Source organism: Larimichthys crocea, chromosome XIX (genome assembly GCF_000972845.2).
Source record: "Larimichthys crocea isolate SSNF chromosome XIX, L_crocea_2.0, whole genome shotgun sequence".
NCBI lineage: Eukaryota > Metazoa > Chordata > Actinopteri > Sciaenidae > Larimichthys > Larimichthys crocea.
Window position 1 is genome coordinate 1,494,551 of NC_040029.1, and position 26,493 is coordinate 1,521,043.

Consider the following 26,493-nt stretch of genomic DNA (forward strand, 5'->3'; position numbering starts at 1 on the left):
CACACACACACACACAGGGTAAATGATCTGTGTTATTAGAACAGTGCCTCAGGGGAAGCATCTTCCTGCATTGTGCCTTCTCATCATTTAGCTTTTACTAAGCTCTGATGAGCTTACCGCCTCCTGAATCCTAACATCCATCCTGCAGTGGAAAACACACATCTGACCCCGGCTGACAGTCACACCCTCTGTGGCACTTTTGTTCCCTTTTCTTTTTAGATTAAACTCACATTCTCTCTACGTTTGTTTATAGGAATCAATATCACACTGTCTGGCAGAGATCCTACATGGCTGCAACAGCTGAGTTACGGGATAATACTATCAAATCAACAAGCTGAAGCAGTTTCCCCCATATCTCAGCGAGGAATCACTTGGCAGTTAAAATATAGGGAGTATGTCTGAGTGTGTGTGTGTGCAGGAGCTTTTGTTCACGCTGGATGATTTTACGGTGGTTTAAGCCGACAGCAGCGTGGCTTCTTCCTATGAGGTTATGTGAGGTCGGGCCGCAGACACAAACTGGTGTGTTTGCTCGACGTGTAGCAGCAGGTGGGTGGTGAAAGTGAGGATTCCTCCCGGAGCTCGCCGGGGATCTCGATCCCAGATGAAGCTCTTTGTGTGGAAGCTGCTCAGTCAAGCCCGCTGCTCCACAAGAGGATTTTATAGTTCTCTTGACTTGTTTTGTCTGGATAATGCCATAATTGTCACACTAACTGCATACACCACTGAAATCCACTATGTCAGAAAAAAGTGAAATGTGACCTAACGCAGCAGATAGTGTGATGTCAACAACGTGATTCTGCCTGTAAATCCTTTGTTTGGTCATGACCTACGATCAAAAGGGGGTGACCCTGGACCGGTTGCTGGATATAATCCTCTTATGTTTTATTACTGAGAGGGTTTTAGGTTTCACCGTAATGACACATAATCCTTGTTTGGATTCTTAATAGGTGTGACATTCCTTCTCTGGGGCTCAGGGAATTTTGGGGCTTTTCTAAATTAACTTCTGAGCCAATTTCCACTCTGGAGTAAAACTTTGAAGAACTAAGTTTGCAGGTTTTCGGGGGAAATTTCACATCCTTTTGAACAAGACAGTGATTTGTTAACACAGATGCGTTAGTGTTAATTTGCTTGTGACAGATCATTTGTTTTCTGGCAAAAAATAGAAATCTGTTTACATTTAAGCAGGAACGTGTAGGAACAAATGAGCTTGATGTTTCTGTTGTCACCTTTATAAGCCTGGCTCCGTGTGCTGTCTCCAGGCTGTACGTCTGGAGCTCCGCTCAGCCCGAGGCCCAGGGTGTGGTCCCTGACTACGGGGTAGCCCAGCGCACCAGAACACAAGGGCCTCTGCTCCTCCTCCTCCTCCCTGCCTTCTTCCTCCTCCTCGTCGTCGTCGTCTTCTCTCTCCTCAGTGGACTCCCTCCTCTCCTCGGTGTAGATTTTGGTGTCGCAGTAGGTGGTCACCGGCTCCTTGTTGTGGGAGCCTACAGGGAGAAATGGTAATCAGGAGCTCTGCTGGGGGAACACAGACTCCTCCGTTTAGTCCTCCTCTGGGAGAGCCAAGGTTGTCTCATTATCTTTGACAACAGGTAGCAAGTGTTTTGCTTTGGGGTTGAACTGAGGACAAACACTGATAAGGAGAAACCTTTTATGTTTTAACTACTTGAGATGGATCGTGTTATGCAAGTCACTCCTAATGTGTGTTTACAAGTCAAGTATGATGCCATGAGAACATGCTCCTGCTCGCTTACACCAGAGTTCTACATCTTCACACCTGATGGATGGAGGCAGGCTGCTGGACTGTGAAATGGACTGTTGGGTACACTCTCTGTCCTCACTTGTGTTATATTTGGAGATGGTGATACTGTATTCAGACAGCCTGTAACCATGGCGACCAATTAGATTTGCCTGAATCGAAGCCAAACTGCTGACTGCTGCTGTGCTGAGGCTGCGTCTCCGAGTGCCGAGGTCTTCGGGCTGTTAGAAGGGAAATTACAACTGTTCCCACGGTGCGGGTCGCTCTTGCTCAAAACACACCGTGTACTGTCATCTACGCCGGTGTGACAGCAGGGAGACTGCAGAGGACGTTTCCTAACCAGGATACACAGTTCCTGAGGGGTGTTTCATAAAGGAGGCTCAGAAAATCAGTGAAAAATCTACTGAAGGAGCCTAAAAAAAAACCCAGGATTAACAAAACTGCTGCAGTAAAACACAAATGAAGTAATCTGGGCATGTTGTAAAGCAGCAGTGAGCTTAAACTATTACCACAGTTTGTCATTTATCATGTCACCAGAGGAATGAGAATTAGCTTTGTTGGATTACTTTGTTTCCATATGGTGAATATGTTGTTTAAACACCTTCAGATTGGCTCTTTGCCCCCTTCTTTATTTTTAATTGCCACCAAATGGTGAAATGCTGCTCACTTAAAGCCTACAGCCATGGGTCAAAGTTGTTTATCAGCTTGATTTGATGCGATGGTATTAAATTGCAGCGTGTTTAAAAGCACATTATGTTGGCTGGAATACTGTGCAGATGCTGAGGCACGGGATTTTTAAGGCCTGTGGTGAAGTCTGGAAACTGGTCGAGAGAGGTTAAAGTTTCCATGGTAACGTCTGTCTGAAAATAAGCCTAAAGTAAGCCTGGTTTAACTGGTAATCTTGCTTTATAAAACAGCCTTATGATGTAACTTTACTTCAACTAATAAGCCAGCGTGAGTGAATGAGTGAGAATAGCTTCATTATGCAAGTCAAACATAGCCTGAAGGCATCATAGTACTGCACAGAGAGTAAAGATGGTGTCTGTCATGAGGTGACACAACAGGTGTTATTTCCCTGTTAGAGGCAAACAGAAAAATGAAACGCTATATGAAGGTAAAATGTGGATTATATGAACATGTGGAAGTAATATCCACACAATAAACAACTGGGGATCTTCCATGTCATTAAAATGAACGCTGCCACAAAACACACGCGCAAACAAACATTACAGTCCCTCATCAGCCCTTCACAGTTTAAAGAGTCACAGAGGAAGGTCTTATATTAACTCTGCTCCACCCAGGCACAGGTGGAGAGCAATTACTCATTTAAGTGGAAGTGTCTCTTAATGACTGACAGGCATGTGAACCAAATATAATAGATACCTTTAATTTAGCATAAAAATATTTGTTTAATGTGTTTAAAGTAGGGAATTTATCTATAAATGACTCTCACAGTGTCTGTTGTCCACAGCTGCTTCACACTGTATATGAAGCTTCTTCTTCACTTCATTAACTTCCTGCAAACACCTGAAGGCAGCAGGACTCGTGTGCTGATGAATCTGCAGCCTCTGATTGGAGAAGCGCTGCACCAGAGAGCGACGCTGATACACACAACACACCGTCCACTGTGTTCATTAAATGACCTCCAAATGTCTGCTATGACATAACCTCACACACCTCTACACACATCAGACACTCGATTAGAACTCGCCGTTCTGCCTGTTTATGGTGGAGGCATTACTGCAGCTCATTAATCCTGAGCGTCACCGCCTCCTTTACTGCTTCAAAAAAGAAAAATCACCGGTTTATGTTTTAGTCTTGAAATATATCATAAAGTAAAGGCTGCTGTGTCACATTTTAAGAGATAATATAACCATTTACAACATGAAACAGTCAAGACCGAAACAGCAGCAGATGATTGATTGCATAAACTACTTCACCAAACTACTTTTATTATTTGCTACTGCCATCACTGTACTTAATAATTGTTTTACTCCTAATTATGCAGTAAAGTGTGTCTGTCACATTATTTATATTTGAGAAAATGTTTCTTAATTAGCATTTCTGTGTTAGGAAAATGAAATTCACATGTCGGCCAATCACTGATACACACTCCCACTGAAATGAAGTCAATGTTCTACACCTGTGCTCAGAGGCTGGCTGGAGCTTTACCCATAGGCTCTAATGAAAGTTCAGAGAGATGTAAGTCAGCTGGATAAATGATGGGAGAGGAAGAGTTTAAAGAACGGTCAACAGGAACATTGTCTTCAATTTAAAATGTAAACACTTTCATGATTTTAAAGTAGTCTGACCTGTGGAGGCTTTCCTTTTGTAGGACACTCGTCTTGGACACTCGTCATCATTGTTGGAATCATTGCTCGTCTGTAAAGAGACAACACATGATCAGATTGAACCATGACACACACAGGTATATAGACAAAGAGCTATTGAGTGTGCCTGCTTAATGAGAAGCTTGACTTTGCTCCAGTTGGTCAGCATATCTTGATCACGGATCAAATCTCAGTGTCACACTTTCTCCATTTAATCCCACCTCTTTTTTAACTAAGGAACAAAAAACTCTTCCAGGTCTTGTTAGATAACTCTTGTTATCTCCAGTTTTTGATGTAATCCAACCAGAACCTTCTCGTGTCTCTCCTCTCCTGTCTCTTCTTTCCAATTCTCTGAATAAGTAACAAAAGGCCGAGACAAAGTGCACTTCCTGCCGTGTTAAAAGATAAATACAACAACTGACTGATGTGGGTTTTTCGTTCACATAAAGCCACAGGCCTTATGCTTCTTTCCACTACACTCAATTCATCACAATTATAGTCTACATCATGTCCTCTGCCCACCCTACCCTTAATGCTTGACTAATACTCTCGATTGTATCCCTCACTTGCCTTCCAGCAACTGTCTAAATGAGCTCTGATGCTTTCATTCCCAGAACCATGGATAAATCCAATTCAAATGGACATGGCAGAGATATGGTGCAAGTTAATGTTTAATAATGCTCTCTTCTGGAAGCTTTCTCACTGTAAGGAAAAGCAGAAACACCAAGAATTAGTGGTGGCACCTCCGTTGGTGGATTACCTTGGAGCTTTCATCACGGAGGTTAAAGGTCAGCTCCAGGTTCTTGAGGAAGTGGTCGGCGAACTCTGGATACATGTCCAGCACCTCCAGAATCTCCTCCCTCTGAATGGTGTGGAGGTCGCAGTAGCTCAGCGCCCGCACGTCTGCGCAGGATTTCCCCGGCTTGGTGAACAGGTGGATCATCTCGCCAAAAATGTCGTTCTTACCTGAGGAGGAGACAGGCGGAGGAGGAGGAGGAGGGTGAAAGGCAAGCAATCAAATATATGTAATGGAATCCTGTTAGATAACTAAGGATAACATCTATTCTTGGCTTCATCCACAGAAGAGGAACTAGAGGCTGTTCTTTAATTCAGTTGTATGTAAATTGAGTATACGTAGTGCAGTGTGCGATGACCTATAAAGAGACGGGCCACCTGGCAGAAGAGCACGAGAATGTTAAAGAGGCTAAAGGGCATCGCAGTGATCTAAAAAAGGATTTACACAATGGCAGTCAGTCTGCATGGAAGTCACACGGGCCAAACATTCCTGTCTCTGTGCAGTGAGTAACGACCTACATGGAATGGCCACAGGGCTTTGCATGCTCACTTCAGTCTGAAGACTGGGATTACGGAGCCCTAACTTATGGTACATCAATAAAAACAAAGAAATGTACAATAAAGTGTATGTAAACATGTCATCTTTTAGCCAGTCACATGCTTCCAGTCTTTTAAAGACAAAGTATTTCATTGCATCTAGCTGTGGAGCTGCAACCCCCTCCACATGCCATCCTGTTCAACGCATTCAAGAAATGCAAAGCATCTCGCCTGTGTTTAGTTTGTCCATTCTGGGTTGCTGTAGGAACACGGCGGTTCAACATGGAAGAGGACCCGAGGCTCATTCTGAGGTAACATCAGAAATGTTAACTGGACTTTGTATTTATATAGCACCAACACTTGTCACATGAACACACACATTCACACACTGATGGCAGAGGCTGCCTTGCAAGGTGCCAGCTGCTCGTCGCCAGCGATACAGCACTTCCTATCCAAAGCGCTCGATACCAAACTCAGCCGTACACACACATTCACACGCCGGCGTCACACCTGCTCTACCACCCCGAGGCACCAACGAAAACAGTTCTGCATCTAATGTTCTATTTCTGCCGTATTCTGTAAATAGAGCCACCTAAATCTGACGCACTGGGCTTATGCTCAACAACTGCTACCAGATTTAGCCAGTTAGCTCCTATTAATTCAAAGGTGAGACTGTGGTGATTTATATATTTGCCACCATTTAACTCATATTTATTTGGAAAATGTATTTAACTTTGGGCTTCCACGAGCAATGCCTCTGTACAGGAGTGAAATCTAATCAGGTCTTATGAATTATGTAAATCTCAAACACTGCTGTGTATTCAGTTTGTTGGTGTTTGCAGAAGGTCACATCCTTCTGATGAGTTATCTACTATCAGCCGTAGTATTTCCATGTGTAGTGTAATGTAGTGTAATACACAATTATATGACAGTGGTGTATAGGCACTCCAGTGTGGAAATGGAGTCATCAGCAGTTCTCTTGCTGTAGTAGAGTGAATGTGCTGAGTTGTGCGTAACCTACAACTTCCACAACTATGCCTCTTGCTCATCACGACCTTAATGTGTCACCGGTTTTCTCCGGACCTTATTGGCCGCATGAAAACAGTCATTAAAAAGAAAAACAAAGGCTTTGTAGGATACACCTGCTGGCTGCTGGGACGAAAGCAGTGCAAGGGAGGGAGATGACATGAGATTTACAGTGATTACGTTCGGATGCCGTCGATAAAACCGTGCGTCCCACTGGCTCCTGTCATCAAGCACTGCATCAGACCTCGCTGACAGCCACATGAAACTCACACTAACTTTCTTTCTCCCTCTGGCACTTCATTTCTCTCCTGAATTCCTCAATCTTCCCCCTTTTCTTCTTTCTCTCCCATCACTTGTCTCTCCCTCCTATCCCGCCCACTCGCTCAGCTCTCCATCCCGTCCTGCTTCTATTGTCATCCATCTCTATTCGAAAGCAATCATGCTCCCTTTTTTTTATTTTTTTTTCTCATCAGCACAGATCCTCTGTTACCCTCGTCCCACTATGTGTCCTCCCCCACTCTTTCCCATCCTCTCCCTTCATCTGAGACACGACTGTGAGGCAGCAGCAGCAGCAATCACAATGTTCTTTGAAGTAAGTTATTACAACATACCCAACAGGGATCTCAGCTGCTAACCCAGCCATATCACAGAGCAATGGTGCCGTCTTCATTTAGTTTGCCCACCCGCGTCTACACTAATGGAGGCGAGTTCAGGCAGTGCTAACCAGGCTGGAATGACTGGACCATCAGACGGCTGGTCTGAAGTGTTTTTGAGCTGCATACAGGCTCGGCAACAGAATTGACTGGACTAATTAGAAACATTCAGATGTCCTGTGTACAGGAACGCTGAAATAGTGTCACCGAGTTTCCACATGTGCACTTGCGTCACAATCCACACTGGCATTCCTTGCATTGTAAGACCTGATATGCTACTGCCGGGGGAAGCTAATGGATGCTTTTTTAAACGCATGTGTTAGAGTGGAAGGTATGTGGAGTGCCCTAGCTTACAGTAGCTCAATCAGGGATGTATGCAGGGTCTAGTGTCAAGGTCAAAGAGAGAGGGGGGGGGGTTGGGAGGCCTGGACTACGTGTTTACCAAGTTGTTTAAAATACAGTAGAGGATCAGAGTTAAGCATAAAGGTTTGCTCAGTAGACCCACCCAGGATCGCCACAACAACATCTTCCTTGAGGATTTCAATGGAGCCGCGGGAGACAAAGTAGAGCGCAGTGAGCACGTCTCCGCAGTGGACTAAGGTGTCTCCAGGGGGTGCGTGGGTGGTCTTGAACCTCATGGCCAGAGCTCGGAGGCAGCCCTTAGTGGCTCCGCGAAACGCCTTACAGCCCTGGAGGAGGTTCTTGTTGAGGTGGAGGCAGATATCCGCCTGCAGGCACTCTGGGAAACCCTTCAGGACCTGAGTGTGAAACACGGGTCAAAGCACACATGATTGTGGTCAGATGTGGAGGTAGTTGTTGTTTCGTGTAGAGATTTATAATGTATGTTGAATTTTGGTTCGGGGGTGAAGTCGCAGGTCAAATTGAGCGGATTTCCAGAGAGATTTGATACAATTGCCACTTGTGTTCTTTCCTTCTTCTCAAAACCTATTATACCCTGCAGTAGAAATGGCCTTCAGTGTGTTTCTACACAGAACTTCAATTCAGTGTTTCAGTGAGCCTTTCAGCAGCAGACGAGAGACAGGACAGAACATTTAGAGACTGAGAAGCTGCAGGTAAATGACAGCACAAACTCAAACACGGGTTCAATATGTGTCATGTCTCCTCTCTGTTTGTGATACTCTGGCACAAGCTTTTAAGAGTTTCACTCCCTTCATGTCCTGAATGATGGAACCACTCTATGAACCACAACAAGCACAAACAATATTCAATCTTTTCCCAGATAATTTCAGTTTTGAAACATTCTTCAATGCTTGAGGTTAAAGAAATGTTTCAAATGTTGATTGGTCAAGCATTCCTACCCATCCGAGTTAGCCTGGGAGACTGTTGGAAATACAAATACAAATATTTAAGGTTAAATTTAACATTTGTTCATGAGGACTTTCTGATGCATAAAAATGGACTTACTGTATTACACTTACCCCTTAAAGACAAGGATACAGTGACCAATGACAAAACGTCAACTGACTGTGAAGGAGCACATTTCTCAACTTTAACACCATAACAGACACACTTTGAGGACACACGAGGGACAGTAGAAACAAGAAAAAACACATTTCTTATCTTTGTCATTTACACATATAATGCAATGCGCTAATGACACGAGCACAGCAAAAAGAAATGTAGCCTGAACTGGATTTTCTGGCTCTGACGGGCTTTTTGTTTGCTCGGAACAAAAACTGATCAGTAGATTTGGAAAGGAAAGACTGAACAACATTTGGCAAGCGCAGGTGCCACCGCGGAGCGTGCAGCCAAGCCTCCCACAGTGGGAGGGAAACCTGGCAGCGCCCGGCGAGGCTGTGCCCACTCTCACAGGCGTGATTCACTCGGTCTCTGGTACCAGATGAATATCATGGGGTTGTGTTTGAATACACAGATTTCATGCAAAAAAAGGGACCTTGAGGCAGGCCACGTGCAAGTCTGCTGGTAATGGCCTGCAAGAAAGTTTCAGTGCTCTGTGTGTCGCAGTAACTGGCATGCATACTGTAAATCCATCTATGATGTGGCATCACAGCAGCTCTTTACAGTACGTGTTCATGTTTGTACAGATAAGACACTGAGGGAACAGGTCCTCCATTAACATGCATGTTTGGGACAATCATTACACAATGGCATATTAAACTTTGACGCTATTTGGACAGAAAACTAAAGGCTAACAGCACTACTGGTATCAGACACAGCTAGATGAAGCTCTACCACCGAGGAACATTCATACCAACATTAGTTGTGTTACACATGTACCTCCTGCTCTTACCAGAGTGTTGGGGTCATTCCATTTGACATGAGGCAGACATGGAAAAGACAAACTTATATAAGTACCATGAACAGTATCATGATGAGGAAAGCCAGAGTTACCGTCTGCATAAGCAGTAACTGTGGCTTTCGTTTCACTTGTGGCTATGACTGAACAGTATAATCGGGATGAAAATATTATACTCTGCCAGTGACATAGCGAGTTTGCTTCACAATGTGGTAAGAGCATTTATTCGGGGGGACAGGAACTGGGCAGGAATGGTTCACTCACACAAATGATGTTGGGAAGAGAAGAAGAAGCAACAGAGGAAAGCAACAACAAACTTAAAGTTATAGTCTGAGCTAAGTAGAACACACACACTGCACTCCCTCTCGTACCATGTTCATGTCGATGCCGTTGGTGTACGTCCAGGCGTGTTGGAAGTACTCCTCCAGCCTCTGCCTCAGTGGGTTTGGGATCTGGTGGAAGCGGATGAATTCTTTGACCCGTAGCATCTGGAGGTGATACCTGGCCGTACCTGAATACAACCTCTGGATGATGGCGGACACATTCCCAAAGATGCTGGCATACATTAGAGCTGGGAGAGAAGCCATACAGGGGAGGCGTTGAGCCACGGTGGCTAACGATGCTCATACACAGTACTTACTTACTTCTTCTGTTTATTCCAAACAAAGCACTTCTGCTTCTTGTGTGTGTGTTGGTGCTTTCTCAAGGAAAGACCTACCTGGTGTAAGTAAAAGCTTTTATGCACTGGGAATGCATTCAATCACAACTGTGTTAAACCAGAAGGTGATGACAGGACATTTAAAATTCAGTGTTTGCCAACTGAGTAAATCGTAATATTTAACGGCCTGTATCACCGCCTTTATCTGTGAAATATACGGCCTGGTTACTCTGGGTATAGATCAATAGCTACGACCCTGCTTACAGGGGGATTCTTTGGAATACTGTATGTACTGTGACTCGGCTGTCACTCACATCCAATGAGCATGACGCAGATGGAGAAGATCTTCTCAGAGTTGGTGTTGGGGGAGACATTCCCAAAGCCCACGCTGGTCAGACTGCTGAAGGTGAAGTAGAGCGCCGTGACGTACTTATCTTTGATGGAGGGGCCTGAGCTGGGGTCGCTGTAGTTGTATTTTTTTCCTACAATGAATAATAAAGAAAATCATCAGAAGTGACTATAAATTTTACTTTGGCATCCTTCTTATTAAAACAAAAACAAAACAAGAAAGATTACCTATCGACACGCCCAGGTTGTCCAGCCAGCCAATCTTATGTTCCAGGTAAGGCTTCTCCACGTTGCCAATGGCGTACCAGATGCAGGCTAGCCAATGGGCGATGAGGGCAAAGATGCACATGAGCAGCATGAGGACGGCAGCACCATACTCGGAGTAGCGGTCCAGCTTACGGGCAACTCGTACCAGCCGTAGGAGACGGGCTGTCTTTAGCAGGCCGATCAGAGTGGTGGTCTAGGATGGCAAACAAATATATACAGGATTTATTCATGTGTGAAATAGGTGGAATGTGTGAATGTTTGTATTTTAAGCCATTTATACATTAGGTAATGTTGTGCTGTTCGATTTCAGTTTGTTTGGTTTGTTTCTTTTCTGGACTCTCCCTGAACGTCAGCTGAAGCCTTCATATTTGGCAATGAAAGAATCAAGAGTTGCACAGTCTGACTCCAGCTGTGGCAAAAGCACTCAGATCTTTTACTAAAGGCAGAATGAGTAGGATTTTCCTAAAAAAATAATGTATAGACCAATACAAAAATAATCCTTCTTCAATCATCACTTATAACCCACTAGAAGTGTGACCCTGCTTTGACTGTACTTTCTTATTTTGCAGCGTGAGTGCAGCCCCGGGGAATAACATCAAGCATGGCTGTGAAGGTGGAACTAAAAATGTAGATGCCAGATTGTCAGCATGCATCCACGAGGAAGGTACGGTGTTGTTGAGAGGCAGAACTTTGAATGTTGGGTTTACAAAATGCAACGGATAAATCCTAAAAGTTCCAGTACACCAGTGTAAGAGTAATCCGTTACAAGTAAAAGTCCTGTATTCAAATTTCACGTAGAAGTATTATCAGCAAAATGTACTTAAAGCAGCATTATGTAACTTTTCTACCATGAAATAACAGGTTTAAATTCCAGGTACGATCACTTTACAGGACCACATCATCAACAATATTACTGAGTTTAGTGGAACTGGATCATATATCTCATATCTCTCGCTATCATGTTGTAAATTATGAAGCATGTCATCCTCATTTCAAGCTTATGAAAAAACTAATTTGACACTTGACACCGATATCAGCTTTCTCAAAATGAACAAGTTGTTTGTCTCCCCTCCGAGCCAGGGGTTGGGGTCAGGGTCATGAGGACGATCATCTCGGGATTAGAGATTCAAAAACATATGTAGCTCAGGAATGCTTAATCTGATTCACACATACTAGACACGCAGACTAGACAGTGGATCATGCCTGCTGCTGTAAACAGATCTGTCAAGGTCTCAGCAGCATCCTTCAATGTCAACACGACTTCAGCGCCTAAGACGCGGCTGCCTGCCTCTGGCTCTGTGAATCATGAAAGTCGGTGTGGAAGTGGCTTTTAATGGAACAGGCTGGCATGCAAATAGGCGTATGTGAAAGAGAATTTGGTGATTTATTCATTTGGCCGAGGATGAAACTGCGTGTGATGATGGCAAAATTTGCTTTAAAAAAAAACATAAATATCAGCAGCTTGGAATCAAAGCACTGAAGCCAGTCAATGGGAAGAAAACAACATCTAAGCAGCCCCGCACACACACACACACACACACACCCAAAGACATAAACAGACTCATGTGCATACATTACAATGTACACTCACTGCCTTCTGTTCTGTTTATTCAAAGCACTTTAATCCTCTCGTCTCAATTTTCTAGCCAGACTAAATTAACACACAGACTATGGCAGGGGGAGCTGGGGAGAAGGGGAGCAGGGGACCAGCGTACAGCCATGACACCAGTTCGATCTATTAGTGTCGCACAACCTGTAAACACAATAAGTGAGACTTAGAGAATGATAATAGGTCCTACCACTCCCTTTCGCGGCTGACAATTATCCTAATATCCTTGGGGAAATCATTACCTGCCTCTAGCTTCCTGCGGTAATTGTGCTTCCTCACGTCTATACTTGCTTATTTAGGCCTCTTGTACAGGTGAGAGTAAATATGACATGGGTTAGGAAGCTGGAAGGGTTTTTTATTTTTTCTGAAGGAAGATGATTCATGAGGGAGAGTACGTCTCCGTCATGGTGAGGAAGAGCGCTGTAGCTGCTTCTGATGGGTCCATTAAAAAGCCTCTGTCCTCCCAATCTCACCCCTAAATCACAGCCATCAGTCACCGCTGTGCATCCGGCCCGCGCGCCCTTTCACTGACAACTGAGCGAACAGTGAATGAATCATATATAGAAACAGATGAGCCCTAAATTATCCAGCGAACGCCGCCCTGTGAGTGTGCACCGCCTTAGGTGTTGTGCCGCTGATTGACCTGCACAGATGACGCATCGCACGCTGCATGATGTGGCGCACACAGTGTAATGTTGATTAAAATCGGGGCTTACAGTAAGTCGGAAGCATTCGGGGCTGAGGAGACAGACTAAAGCTCCCATTAGCAACCAGCTGTATAAAACATATCCGCTGAATATCCCTTTGGCCATCTGCCACTGTGGCTTTCCAGACTCGCCTGGCCACTTTAAAACACCAAGAGTCAACCAAGGTTATGTAGCACTCCCTCATTCTTTGCTACTTTTTGAGCACTTTCAAACCTGGAGTCAAAAAACTACTTTCCACTGGGTTACCTGCGTCAGGATGGATCAGAGAGCTGCCCGCAGGCTTTATTTTGTTTGTTTTTTACCCCCTTCACACAGTTATTGAGGAGACATTTATTACTTATTATTAAGGAGCAATTTTTTTTTTATTATTGTGAAGGGACCTGAAAGATTTGTTCTTTGTAATCTGTGGTTGGGAACTGCTTCTCAGGCTCCTTACCAATCACCTTAAGTCTGGGGAATCGATTGATTAACACTTTGTTTAATGACTGGGACCTCTTACCACCTGCTTTTGGCCTAAAGGCTGCAATATTATCACTTTTCCAGTTGATACAGTCTTAGCAAACAGCTGATTATTTACACATGCAGCACTTACGGAGCAACATTAGCATTCATTGGAATGTAAATCCAATATTTACTCTCATTCTGGCTCTGTTTTTGCTCTCCACAAACTCCTGGGGGAGATGTCAGGCTCTTTTAGCTGCTAAATGCTCCACTGTGTTCACCAGCTCGTCTCTAACTACGTCTGTCTGCTGCTGATTTTGCTTTTTTTCCTTGGAGCTTGCGCCGGCTGCAGCAGAAGACAGCGCTGAAGAGAGCAGCAACACAGAACCGAAGCAGTGAAACTGTGGGCCATAAAAGAAAGCTGCTGAAAAGCTCCGTAAAGCTGAGATGGACGGCAGAGTTGGTCATAAATCACTGTGAGTGACAGCTTTCACCTCTGCATACTCATGTAATCTATATGAAAATACTGATTACTGCAGTGTTAAGCATATTCCTAACCCTTCAACCCAAGTGGTAATATTCCCTCTGTACACTAGAGCTTCACAGGTCACAGAACAAGTCAACAATATGCCTTTGTTTATTCATCTAATCTAAAAAAAAAACATGTACACAACTATATTTTTGTCCGAGTAGATGGTATCAGACTTTCGGTGTCTATTCTGACTGTTTGCACAATTCCAGCAGGGCAGAAGTGAGACTGTGGGGGCTGCTGGTTACAGTGAACCTGCCTCATGGTTCTGCTTTTAGCACAGGCATTTCTGCAGAATAATCGAGCAGGGGTACATTTCTGTATCGTAACTTAAGGCGATGCATATTTCATACTTACATGGACACATACAATACGTAGAATATCTGCCATAGAAGAGCTTTGTGCGTGTGCTTCACAGAGCTCAGAGAGTGTGTGAGAATAACAAACCCTCGCCCAAGGAAGAGATCCAATCAGTAATAATTATCGTGATCAACTTTGTGGAACTGCTTCATTGACGAGAGATAAAAGCCTGACACTCTGGACTTGTGTTAATTTATTACTGAGAATCTCACGAGTCTTTAAGATTACTGAAGCAAAAGAAATCTACTTGTCTTAAAGTAAAATCAGACAAGACGTCTTTGCTTATTCCTGAGCTATTTGGTGCTCCTGTTTATGTGCACACTTCCTGTGAGGATTAAAGGAAAATAATATTTGAATTCTGGCTTAGAGCAGATTTTCACACTCCATAATTTGCAATTACCTCAAATGTGAACACTCTGTACATGTAAATGTGGACATAATAGGCAAATAATCCCATCAACAGGACGTTGATATGAAAATGATGGAGGTGCTCAAATGACTCCTGTAGGTAAATTCGGCACCGCAGCGCTTCTCGTTTGACAGCCTGCACAGCTGAAATCCTACACTGAAAAACTCTCGGGGGAGATTTCAGCCCGGCTGTCTCAAATGAAATCAACACAAAAAATCTTAACATATTGTCAGATGGTTTCCAGGCAACAAAGGTGCATGAGATTATGTCTAAAAATAGTCCCTGTCTCTGCAAAAGAGCTAAAATAACACACCTTAAAGACTAGAGCTAAAACCGTGCATGGATGTGTTATTTTCAGTTTCTGGTGATTGGAGGAGCTAAAAATACGACATTTTGTCACTGTACTGAGCCTGTCACTGTGTGCTTTGGACCTGAGCTGTAACAGGAACCCACAATCTGTCGCTGCAGCAGCCGTCGAGCTGTATGACGATATATGAGGACATACATCGCCGCGGCGTCACTCATCTGTCTGCTCTTTTTTCTCCACCTGCCACTCACTGCCAGCCTCCAGCCACCGACTCCCACGCGAACACACACCTAATGGTAAATAATGACTCGGCAGACTGGTGGACTGACATCAGCGAGGCTTTGCCCTCAGCACACACATCAATCAGGGGGGTTTGTTTTGTTCGTGTTTTTTGGGTGTGCTACATCACACACCCTGTCATCTGGCATTTTAACGCTTTAGTAGATTGTGTCTCCTTTTCTTTTTTAAACTAAAAGCAAGAGGCTACATGAGCAAAATAGTTTGTCACAAGCAGAGTTTTTTTTTTACTTATTTGGATTGCCTCGGGCTCTTCAAGTCTGACTCCGATGAGCTGAGGGAGTTCTGAGCGTCAGATTGGTTTAGCAGTCAAACATTGAAGAAAGCTGCTCAGAGACATTACGTCATGACACATGAGTGACAGAGGGTTTCTTAAAGAGTACTATCAAGATTCATGCATCCAGGTAAACATGATATGATTTATACACACCAATTAAAGTATTAATGCCAACCAACCAGAACAAAGATTAATGAGAGATTGCTGCGAGCTCTGTGACCCACAACAGTAAGTTGCTGGATCTCTTTACAGCCATCTGAAGCAGCAGGTATCTGTTCCATCAACCTCTGTACTTGGTGCACCTCAGACGAAAAACCGATTCCCAAACTGCCAGCGTGACATGACGAGGAGAGCCCTGTGCTTAACGGGGATAATCGTAGTGAATGTGATTCGCCTCGGTCTCACAGCCTCTAGCACCACCCACCCACAGTATAATAATCTATTCTCTCTGATCTCGTCCCATAGCCATGTGCACCACAGGTATGTCAGGTGAGCCTGCCAAAGAAAATACCAGAACTGTGTTTTGCATGCCCACGGTGCACTGGGCAGGGCACACCAACTGAAAAAACAGTCCTAGAGTTGTTCATTTCTTTATCTTTTGTAATTTGGTTTTAATACTGTTTGAATTATTGTGAGGTGTTTTTTTTACCCTGAAAGTTAAAAAGGAATAAAATTTTAAAAAACAGACTTTTAGTCTGAAGGAAACTGAATTATAGAGAAAAAGGCAAAAGAGGAAAAAGCTACGGTATAATCCAGCTGTGCTTGGTAGCTCAACTAAGCCAGACTAATTTACCTGCCTAGATAAGATAGTCAGGAAGCCTTTTGGTCTTCTAAAACCATGAAGGAAAAGGATGCTGTCTATTTGAATACTTCTCTGCTGCTGCATAGTAACACTTCTTTCTTTGTGTCTGTTTGTCTCCATAACAGCTTCCTGTCTAAGAAAATAAAAACTGATTGACGTGCTCAGAATAACTGATCACTTTCCCAGTTCTGGCGCTTTGACAATGCTGACTCATAAACTCACCTCATCTGATCCTGAGCCAAAGATGAGCAGGTCGAATGGGATGGCGGCCACCATGTCTATGAGGAACCAGCCTTTAAAGTAGTGGATGGCGATCTTGGCCGGGTGGCTGACCACCTCCTCGTTGATGTTGACGTACGTGGTCCGGAAGTTTATGAGGATGTCCACAATGAACATAATGTCCACGATCAGATCCACCACGTTGAGGGGCGAGCAGGAGTAGCCACACTCCCGTCTCCTCTGCTCCTCGATGTCGTTGAGGAGGAAGGCAGCAGAGTAGGGGGTGAAAATGGCCGTGTAGATGACCAGCAGCAGGATCAGCCAGTCCCACACCGCTTTGAAGGGACTGTAGTGAAGGATGGTCCACTTGTCCATGCGTGGTGTTTGGAGCTTATACTCAGGCAGCACGTCTGCACCCAGAGAGAGAACCTGAGGAAGAAGACGGAGAATTTACCAATTTATTCCAATGACATTTGATCTGTTTTTGCTCTGCTTTCAGCCAAAACTGTTCATATATTTCAGAGAAAAGTGGAAAATTAATGGTGTCTGCTGCATATGTTGGACATGAAGATCAATTTGAGTTAGAGCTGTGCAATATAATGATATATGTGCGACAATAGAAAGATATCTTGTTGAATATTCTGCTCTATCGTTTATATCAATGTGCTGTGTTTCTGTCATTTAGTCGATGCTCTGCGTTGCACACGGTCGCATATCTCTGATCCAGGCAGGACATTTGCATACACAAAGAAACATGGCAGAGAGTGGATCAGCCGAGACAAAATGAGGATCTTGTCCCTAAGAGAGGGGCGGCTACTGTCGCATGGAGTCAAACATGGACCAGAAACTTTGCAAATGATGTCACAGATCGTCCACTGACCTCCGTGACTAACCTCTTCTGAAGATGTCAAACACTACAGAGACAGTCGACAGATGAAAGTGCAGTTGAGTGCTCAAAATAAATCCCAGACTCAGACATTAAAAGAAGCGCTCGTCTGCGGAATCACGACGGAGGGAGATATCTGCAGACTGCAAGTGTAAAACGTGTCAGAAATATGTGTTTTCATATGGTTAGACATACTGTATTGTCCAGAGGGGAAATTTGTCTTGGGTAATATTGCTGATGAACAGCAGAGGAACCTCAAATGTGCCTCGTGGTTCAAGAAGATAGTTTAAATTCAGTAAAATGTAAATACAGTTTAACATAATCCAACATGCATTCGCTTTTCTGTTCCTTTACCTTTAATGTGCATGCCAGTATGTGGACTTAAAGGTCGTGTTTGCTGATATGTGAGTAATCTGGCTGTAGGAGCTGAACTTTCAGCACTAAGACTGTACACACTGTACACACTGTATAATCCTGATGCAGTCCTAACTAACAGAAAACTTTGCATGAGCAGATTACTTGAGGCTGAGATAAATCATTCATGTGTTAAGTGAAGGATGAAAAAAAAAAAAAACCCAGCTTCTATCATTTTAAATTTTAATTATGCATAAAAGATTATTTCACATAATCCATACAGGAGCGGGCTGCTTTGGAACTTAAGATTCATAACCTTGAGAGAAAGATTTGAGCTGCTGTTGTGGGAATATAATTTATTTTATCACGATGGCTTGGGAGATAAATATAACCGAGAAGTTGTGCACAGCTTAGCATCAGAACAGAAAATAAAACAGTTCCAGGAAAAATACAAACATCAAAATCTGCATGATTTGTCTCCAGAAAACAAACTGCGTGCATAAAAGTCTTAGTGTTTTGCATCAAGGACGGAGATATAATCCATTCCAGCGAGCTTGGATGTCACTATCATTATCTCTGTTATTGCAGTTACCGTATATACCCAAATAGCTTTTAACATCAATATTACAGCAGCGTCATGGACCATTTCAGATAAGAGTCTCAATGACTTGCAGGTAATTATAGGTGCGGGCAGATGATACATCTATTCATCTAAGTGTCTGACACTTCAATAGCTAGCCATTTTCAGGCCATGGCTTTCACTGCTGATTATTGTCACTGAGAGAATGTAAAGAGAGAGAGAGAGGCACGTAAAGTACATGAGATGCAAGGGCAGAGAGACAATTACTGAGCACGAATGAGCTGAGAGAACAATGAAACTGAAGAAAAACCTTAAATGGCTCGGTTTCGGCGTCCGTCGTGTATTGTGTGTCGCCTCATCTCTGCCCTATCTCACCTTCATAACCCCCCTGTGATTGAGAGGAGAGGTTTTTGGAGGCAGGAAGATGATGTATAGCAGAAGAAAAGGCTGAAGTGTTAACAATTGAATTGGATATTAGAATGTGCCGCCCCCCTCTGATGGAGAGGGTCAAACGCTTTCACCCCCCGATATGGGACGACCTTTGAAATCGATCAGAAACCAAAAGGCAGAAAAAGAGGAAATGTGGCAGCCACTTCATTAAAAGCAGGTGTTTGATTGCACGTACACACAATGCTTAATTGCTGATGACTTTCAAAATAAAGTCTTGAACGTGTTCTTAAATTGATTTCCTGTGAGGTATCTGCAAGCTTTCTGCATTCTTTGAGACTGCTTACACAACTTATCTTCATTTGCACACTGACACAAATGCTGTTCTGCCATCCTGCAGATTATGATCAACACTGGATGATCCAAAAAAACAAGATGGTAGCTGTGCACGACACTGACAGCACTCTGCATGGATGGATACATTACTCCTCTGCCTGCTAGGAAGCCTGGGAGGAGTCGGCCGGTTGGCAGAATGACAGTTCTGGATTAACGTGTTGCAGCCAATCTGTTTCTAAATAAAAGATCCCATCTTAATAATTTAACCTACCTACTGTAGCTATGTGCACTTGGCGCAAATGAACTCTCTCTTGTGGGATAATGGAAGGCTCGTTGTGTGTTTGGCTTGGCCTCAAACGATATGCAAATGAGCATTAGCTCTCTGCCCTTCTCCAGTTCTTGTTGGTCTGCGGTATTATTTATAAGAGTAGAGTGTTTCGCGTTCCTGTCGTTGATCACGTGGCCTTAATCATTAAAAGTGATGTATATACCACTAATTTGACTCCACGTTCAACTTTAAATAACTCAAAGAAGTTTTAAAAGAGACATTCGAGGGAAGCTGGTAGCCATCTAAGACTCGTGTGTGCATGAACTGCATGCACTGAGACGTTCAAAATGTAGAAACAGCAGGAGAGGTCTTTTTTCTTTTCCTTTACCAGCTTTCTGGATGAACCCTCCATCTGCTTGTGGTAGCTGTGAATTCAGCCGAGCTCAGCAGAGAACGTGTCTGTTCAGGCGCCTTGATGGTGGCTTCAGATGAACTCAGAGGAGCTGGTTTCAAGACATCTGCTGCCGCTTTGTGTTCCTCGCAGTCAGGTGTCCGGAGAACTGTTTACAAACCTAAACTGTGGAGTACTGGGGATACAGTACAGTGCAACCCCCCCCCGTGGCTTATTTCTCTATTTATTGCTGTGCTGATTTGAATGCTTGACAGCATTAAGTAAGCAAAACAGAAATGACAGTCTGTGTTGAGCACCATATGCTCAGTCACAGAGGGAGAAGGAGGGGAGGGGGCTAAAGGCACACCGGTATAAGTACCAGTGCCTCCACAGAAACAGAAAACATATTTGACAGCGCAGTAATTGAAAACACAAAGAAGCAGGAGATAACATTGTGACAACACTTTAAACAGTATATTACAGAAAAGGGCAAATCAAAGATTGAACTTCACACTAACACAGTTTCATCTTTGACCGTTGGCCTGCCAGGGCTAGTAATGTGCTAATTTACGCAACTTGTTTGCAGGTCTGCCACATGTTGCAAAAGTCCATTTATAACCACATTAACAAGCGTGCCCTCTCTGCTGCTTAATAACTTTGACTTTATTGCAGGATGGAGAGGTCACTGTGGTGCATTGTGGTCTGCTGTCTCCGCCTCTGGCTCCAGTCGAGGGCCCTCAGCTGAAGTTGCCTTTGAGCGTGAACAGGGGTCAATTTCTGTGCCCTCTATCCGTAACACCATTAATGGGCAAAATGCAAAACCGAGACCTAATCAGTGGTTTGGGGGCGCTTCAACCTACCCCTGGGAATACATTAACACTCCCTGCTACTCTGCTGCCTCTCAACCGTGGCAGGGAAGGTGAGAATGACCTCTAACCCTGTAACTTTAGAAATATGGCCTGAGCTCTGGACACTGTCTGGCAGCTGTAAGAGTATCCCTGATTATCTTCCCCAAGTGACAGACACCTCTGCCGTTTTACGTATCAGACCCCTTGAGTTTCATTTAATCATCCTGAGGCACCCAGAGGCCAGCAGGGGGGGAGGACAGACGGAGGGAGCGGGACGGGCGGAGGGGACGGGGTGTGTGGATGCAATCTGCTGACTTCATCAGCTGCTCAATCTGTGCAAGTGTGATTTGTGATGACAGTAAATGATATTATAATGAACATTACCATTGAATTCCAATGGCTCTCCTCTGCAGGCCTCAGAAAGTCAACAAATAATTTGTTGTATGAATTATTAACAAGAGCAAACTATACTTGCCCACTACTGCTCCAAATTATTTGTTATTTTTAGTCTCAGGCAAAGTACCCATAATAATAAAAATTGAAAGAATGATGGATATTATACAATGACTGACAGTCATGCTAAAAATTACCTTTTATAAAAGACAGTGATTCCCATTAAAACGGGGAATGAATTTTAAATGTGGATCAAACAGATTTGATCAAGACTGCTTGGTTGAAGTGGAGCTACACTGCTGTCCTGGCTGAAATTACTATTGGAGATATATGATGTGTGTATTTGCGATTTTATGAATGACTTGAAGGTTTATGCTGTTAGAAACACTGTATGGAAGGAAATCAGCAGTGAAGCAGAGCATGTGGGTACTAGAGAGTCCAAAACCTACCCAAACCCCACCTGCATACATTTTGATCTCATCCCAAACAGAACCAGGTACATGACGAATAGACCCGATGCTAAATGCGGTCGCTAACTCTGAGAAAACACCAAGGCCGGCAGCAGCATGATGATCTGTCATTAACAAGCAGCTGCGAGTGAAAGCAGCAGCAATATAATATTAATGTCCTCGGAGTCATTTAAATCACGGAAACTAATTTCAAAAATAATTTGTTTATATGCCTCAAAGACTCATTTAGAGAAATAATTGAAATTCTTATTTTCACTTCCGACACCAGCACCAAAACATTCTGTATCCAGCTGTGTGATCGACAGACGGAGAGGAAAATCATTTTCCCACCAAATTCTGAAAAATAATAGTCATTTATTTAAACTTTTTTTTCGCAGAGACCCTCGCTGTGTTGGCGTCTTACCTGCGTCACCTTGTCTGTAACATTGTGTGTGCGGTCTTTGACCTTCGGGGCGATGATGGTTTTCTCAGAGGACGGAGGGGATGGGCACTTCTTCTCGTTGTTGGCCTCCGAGAAGTTGAGCGTGATGAGGGGGATCTTGTTGATGGTGCTGTACTTGTTGAGGTTGGAGTCGGAGGTGGAGCCCAGCAGGCTGGATCTGATCTGGCTGAGTGGCCCTGAAAGAGAAGGGGCGACAGAGGGAGGATGTCATCATTAAAAGTGGCCACATCTCGTATCATGGCTGGGCTATTGTTGATCTAATAAAGGAGTTCTGAATTGTGGACATCAGAGAACGGTCTAGTGTTCATTTGTGATTGTTGTGACATGGGTAGTGAGCATGGAGTGGGCCCTACTTTTGGAGTGAGTTCAACCACAACACAACACTGAGAATACAACAGATACTGAAATATAAACTCTACAGCCTCTGATTGACCCGTCTAGAGTGAGCGGGCCTTTCAAAGTTTCTCATTAAAAACTAATGAGGAACACTGTTGGTGAAAGAAAAGAATGATTCAATGCACAATCAAAGAATGCAACTTCACACAGTTAGTCAAACCGTCTATCTGTCGGATGAAACCAAACAAAATGTTCCCTCGTCTTACCACACAACGTCCTCTACGACTTCACAGCATGGTCTCAGGGATTAACTCCCTGCCTTCTTGTGAGAGCATTCAAACACTGCAACAATATGTGACAGCACTGTGACACACACTGACATGTGGCCCAATGAGGGTGATAACAAGTGAAAAAGAGAGATTTGCTGATTCAGCTGGGTGAGCCAGCAGAGGGGACGCTGCTGCACTGTTTTCTCTCCCCCCTTTTCACAAAATACGAGTCGAGTGATTGAGAGTCAAGGACAGAGAAACAGACAGCTGAGGATGAGCGATTGCATGCACAGCTTCTATACATGCCACAGTAAGGATACATCATTGCATAGTCATAAAAAAAAGAAGAACTTAAACAAGAAAAAGCTGAAGCCATACCCCCAGCCATCCAGGAGCGAGATACTAGCAAACCAGGAGAGAGAAGAAACAGGGGGTAAAGGGGGAACATGAAAGGGGGGTTGGATTGGAGGGTCAGTAGTCATGAGAAGAAACATTACTTAAAATATCACATTATGGCATTTATCAAGAGAGAGCACTTTGGCAGCTCTGTGCGTAAACCTTCAGCATTTTTTTCATCATCATCAACATAGTTTATACTTTCATTTTTGGGGAATTTGATCTTAAACACAATTAATGCATCAAGTCATCCGTGTGAGTGAGATTCATGCAGCATACGCACTGCTACGCTTTCATTGCAATTTATCTTACTGTGGGGAGAAGACAAGGGTGAGCATAAGACTTCAAATGGAAACACAGTCAAGGTTTCTTTTCATTCACTAAGACACAGCAACAAGGGACCAGAGGTGGCATAGAAGAAAACAGAGGTTACAGACAGTGGGAGGCATCATCTTGTAAAGCTTCATTGATTTTCTTCAATGAACAAAAGCAGGAAAAGAGATGTAATGTGTTGCTTCATGCAAGCGCGTGCAGAGGTCAGTGTGGTTTTTCTTTGTTTGGTTTTTTTTCCTTACCGAGCCTTCCCCTGAGCGACTGGCTCGGGTTCAGCGGGTCATGTGTGTGCTGAGAGTGAGTCATTTAGTGCCAGTGTTTCGAGGCTCCGGCCCAAGAAGGTCCAAACACACTGTCAGTCATTTGCATTTAACATAAACCTCAGTCATGTGGGAGAAGAAAACTCATGCAGCAAGCAGGCTTGGGTGCAGTATGCATGTAAAGTATCCGTGCTTCAGTTTAACAGCTCAAGATGCAGCAGGCTGCTGTTTGTTACCTTTAATATTGCGACCATTGTCTGTGATGGCAGCAACACGGCGTCGGATAAGGAAGAAAAAAGGGGAGCGGAGGTGAGAGAAGAATTTCAGCTTTTCTATGATGACAAATGGCGGCTGGCATTAAACCCCCGCTAGTGCCCCCGTGAACAATTCATTACTGTGAAGTAGACATATTACTGTGTCAGCCACTGGGAGCTATTTGAATGAGGATTGTAGATAAGGGGATGGGGGTAGACTGATTGGCCTGGAGGAAACAGGGCCAATCTGGGGTACTTCTACCCTCATCCAAATGAGGGCCAAAAGGCTAATGAGTGATTTAGACTCAAGGGACGATCAATAGCACGCAGTACAGATGGTGACTCAGTATAATGCTGATTAAGAGACTGGCATGCCACATCTCGCATCTCCTATTTTGGGACCACAGGGAGTTCGTAATTAATAAAGCCAAATTATAGTTAAGTTTGTCATGAGTAATAAATTCCTCCATAACTCCCTTTATGTATAACACAGAGATTTGAACAAATGTCCCCCCAAAAGACTCAATTACTTTGTTCAAGAGTCTTAAATTTTCATCAACTCTTCTCAGTTATTGAAAAACTCTATAAATATGCAATTATTCCCCACCTCCCGGTTAAATTCATTCTCTGTGAATGTTCACTGAAGGCTTCAGGTTTCCACCTCACACATGTGTAAGATGTGTATTGATCCTTGATTGGCTATCAAACTTGGGATAAAGTCACATGAATGTCCAAAACTGAAACTTGAGGTGAGCATTATTTATTCAATGTAATGTAAAAAACAGCCTTCTACTGTCAAATGCAAAGTGACTTAACATAGACATAACACATGCATGAGTGCATCCTAAATGAATAAACTACAACCATAGAACAGGACATGGATAACACTGGTGTAGTATTTGTTTGATGAATCAAAGCAAACATTAAGGTCTGAGTGGAGCAGGAGATTCCTACCTTCACTGGCATGTCTGTCCCTGAACGGCATCTTGGAGTTGGACCCGAAGCCTTCGATGTCATGTACGGAGGAGGCTCTGCGGATACTGCACACACTCTCTCTGGAGGCGGTTGGAGTGAGGCCCGGGATTGATGGAGTTGCGATGAGTGTGTCCTCCTGGCTCTGGTGATGGGTCTGCGCGACAGCCTGGTCTGGGTATGTCCGGTCCCAGGGACCCTTGGGCGACGAGTGGTCCAAAGGCCCGGACACTGGGGTGGAGCAATGGCTGGGGGCGATGAGGGCGCGGGTGTCGTTGGCGTAGGAGGGGCTGCAGCTCTCGCGGGTGGTGGGAAGTTGGTAGTCGCGGGTGGCCACCGAGCCATCGCTGTGTCGCGGCGAGTCCACCATGACCGCGTCGGGGTCTTCCTGGGGCAGAGACTGCTTGCTTATGCCCAAGAGAGGTAAGGCCGGGAAACGGAAGCGAAAGAATCTCCCTTTCCCTGACGGAAGAAAAGAGAGAGAAAGATGTGACACACTCAAACTATTACTGCCATATTATTCCATACTAATCCCCCATCTGACATCAGTTTATGGAGACCAATAACACCTTGATGGAGCACCTTGAGGCAATTGGTGTCACATATAAACATAAATTCTCAGGCGTTGGGTAGATAAGTCACTCAATTATCGTGAGGAGTTATTCAACTGCTTTGTGACCGAAAGCAGCATAAAAACAGAATGTACGCTGTTTTTTAATGAGCCAGTGGGATCCACATAACCCCTGCTGACCTTGTGTTGTGTTTTCATGGTGTGTTTGCAGCAGAACTTGCTTGCAGTCTTCAACATCCCTGCTGATATCTCGCACTTGTTTGCCAGTAGCACTGAACAGCCTGCCAAGGCAGCTATCTTAAAAAGACCCTGGCAGATCAAAACAAATGCCCGTTCTGCCTCGGGCGCTAGTTCAATCTTCAATTTCCTTCAATAATTCATGGAGGAGGACATTTGCTGAAATATTGTAATGGCAGTAGTGCGTTGAGGAGTCAGTCCAATAAAGCATTATGTGCAGGATTTTAATGAGTGATTGATAGCTTCTGGGGAGATGAAGCAGACTGAAACACAAAGTAATATTCTAGATGCTGCTCTCATAACAGTATATCTCATCTCTGTGAGGGAAAGGTGAAGAACAGAGAATACAGGTAAGACTGACGTACAACAAATGCATGTAGGCTATGCTATATACACACACAGTACACACCCACGCGCACACCATTCACAAATAGGCACATTTAGTTGCAGCTACCAATATCGGCAAACATGTCATGAGACAGGCAGTCGCGCTCGCAAGATTTCACATATGGGCCGCAAAGCGTGGCCTGCATGTTGTGAATCATTTAGTTGCATGCACATATGCCATACATACTGTCTCAGCCTCTGAACTTACTGCAATGTGGCGGAGTGAAAGCAAAGTCGTAAAAGCATTAGAAGGGAAAAAAAAAGGATGAGCAAACCTGAATTCATGAAACCATCATTATTATCCCCCTTTTATATATTTGCTTGAGCGAACTACAGCACATTGTATTTGACGTACCCGGTTCAACCCCAATATGAGGGGAATGTGAGTTTAACAGCTCTGGATGTATTCAGAGACACAATAGGTGGTAAAATAGAAAATAGAATTATTGTTTGAGGCTCAGCAGGGAGCCGCATGCAGCTATATCATCGCCAGTGCTCCCTCTGAGAGAAACAAAGTC

The 26,493-nt window shown here is 44.0% G+C and overlaps 1 protein-coding gene across 4 annotated transcripts in view; it reads right to left on the reverse strand.

Annotated features, from left to right (window-relative positions):
• Positions 1-26,493, reverse strand: part of LOC104926405 (potassium channel, voltage gated eag related subfamily H, member 7) — a 59,535-nt gene that overhangs the window by 6,801 nt on the left and 26,241 nt on the right. Inside the window, exons 4-15 of one of the 4 annotated variants that reach the window (XM_019257471.2) lie at positions 24,763-25,242; positions 23,791-23,811; positions 22,944-22,967; positions 21,922-22,136; positions 16,609-17,034; positions 10,610-10,841; positions 10,348-10,515; positions 9,747-9,946; positions 7,603-7,846; positions 4,847-5,052; positions 4,069-4,138; positions 1,227-1,484 (exon numbers count right to left, since the gene is read on the reverse strand). In XM_019257471.2, coding sequence (XP_019113016.1) covers positions 1,227-1,484; positions 4,069-4,138; positions 4,847-5,052; positions 7,603-7,846; positions 9,747-9,946; positions 10,348-10,515; positions 10,610-10,841; positions 16,609-17,034; positions 21,922-22,136; positions 22,944-22,967; positions 23,791-23,811; positions 24,763-25,242 — 2,544 coding nt within the window. Of the gene's footprint in view, positions 1-1,226; positions 1,485-4,068; positions 4,139-4,846; positions 5,053-7,602; positions 7,858-9,745; positions 9,947-10,347; positions 10,516-10,609; positions 10,842-16,608; positions 17,035-21,921; positions 22,137-22,943; positions 22,968-23,790; positions 23,812-24,762; positions 25,243-26,493 lie in introns of all 4 variants that reach the window. The other 3 variants (XM_019257470.2, XM_019257472.2, XM_019257473.2) reach the window with 3 other exon arrangements.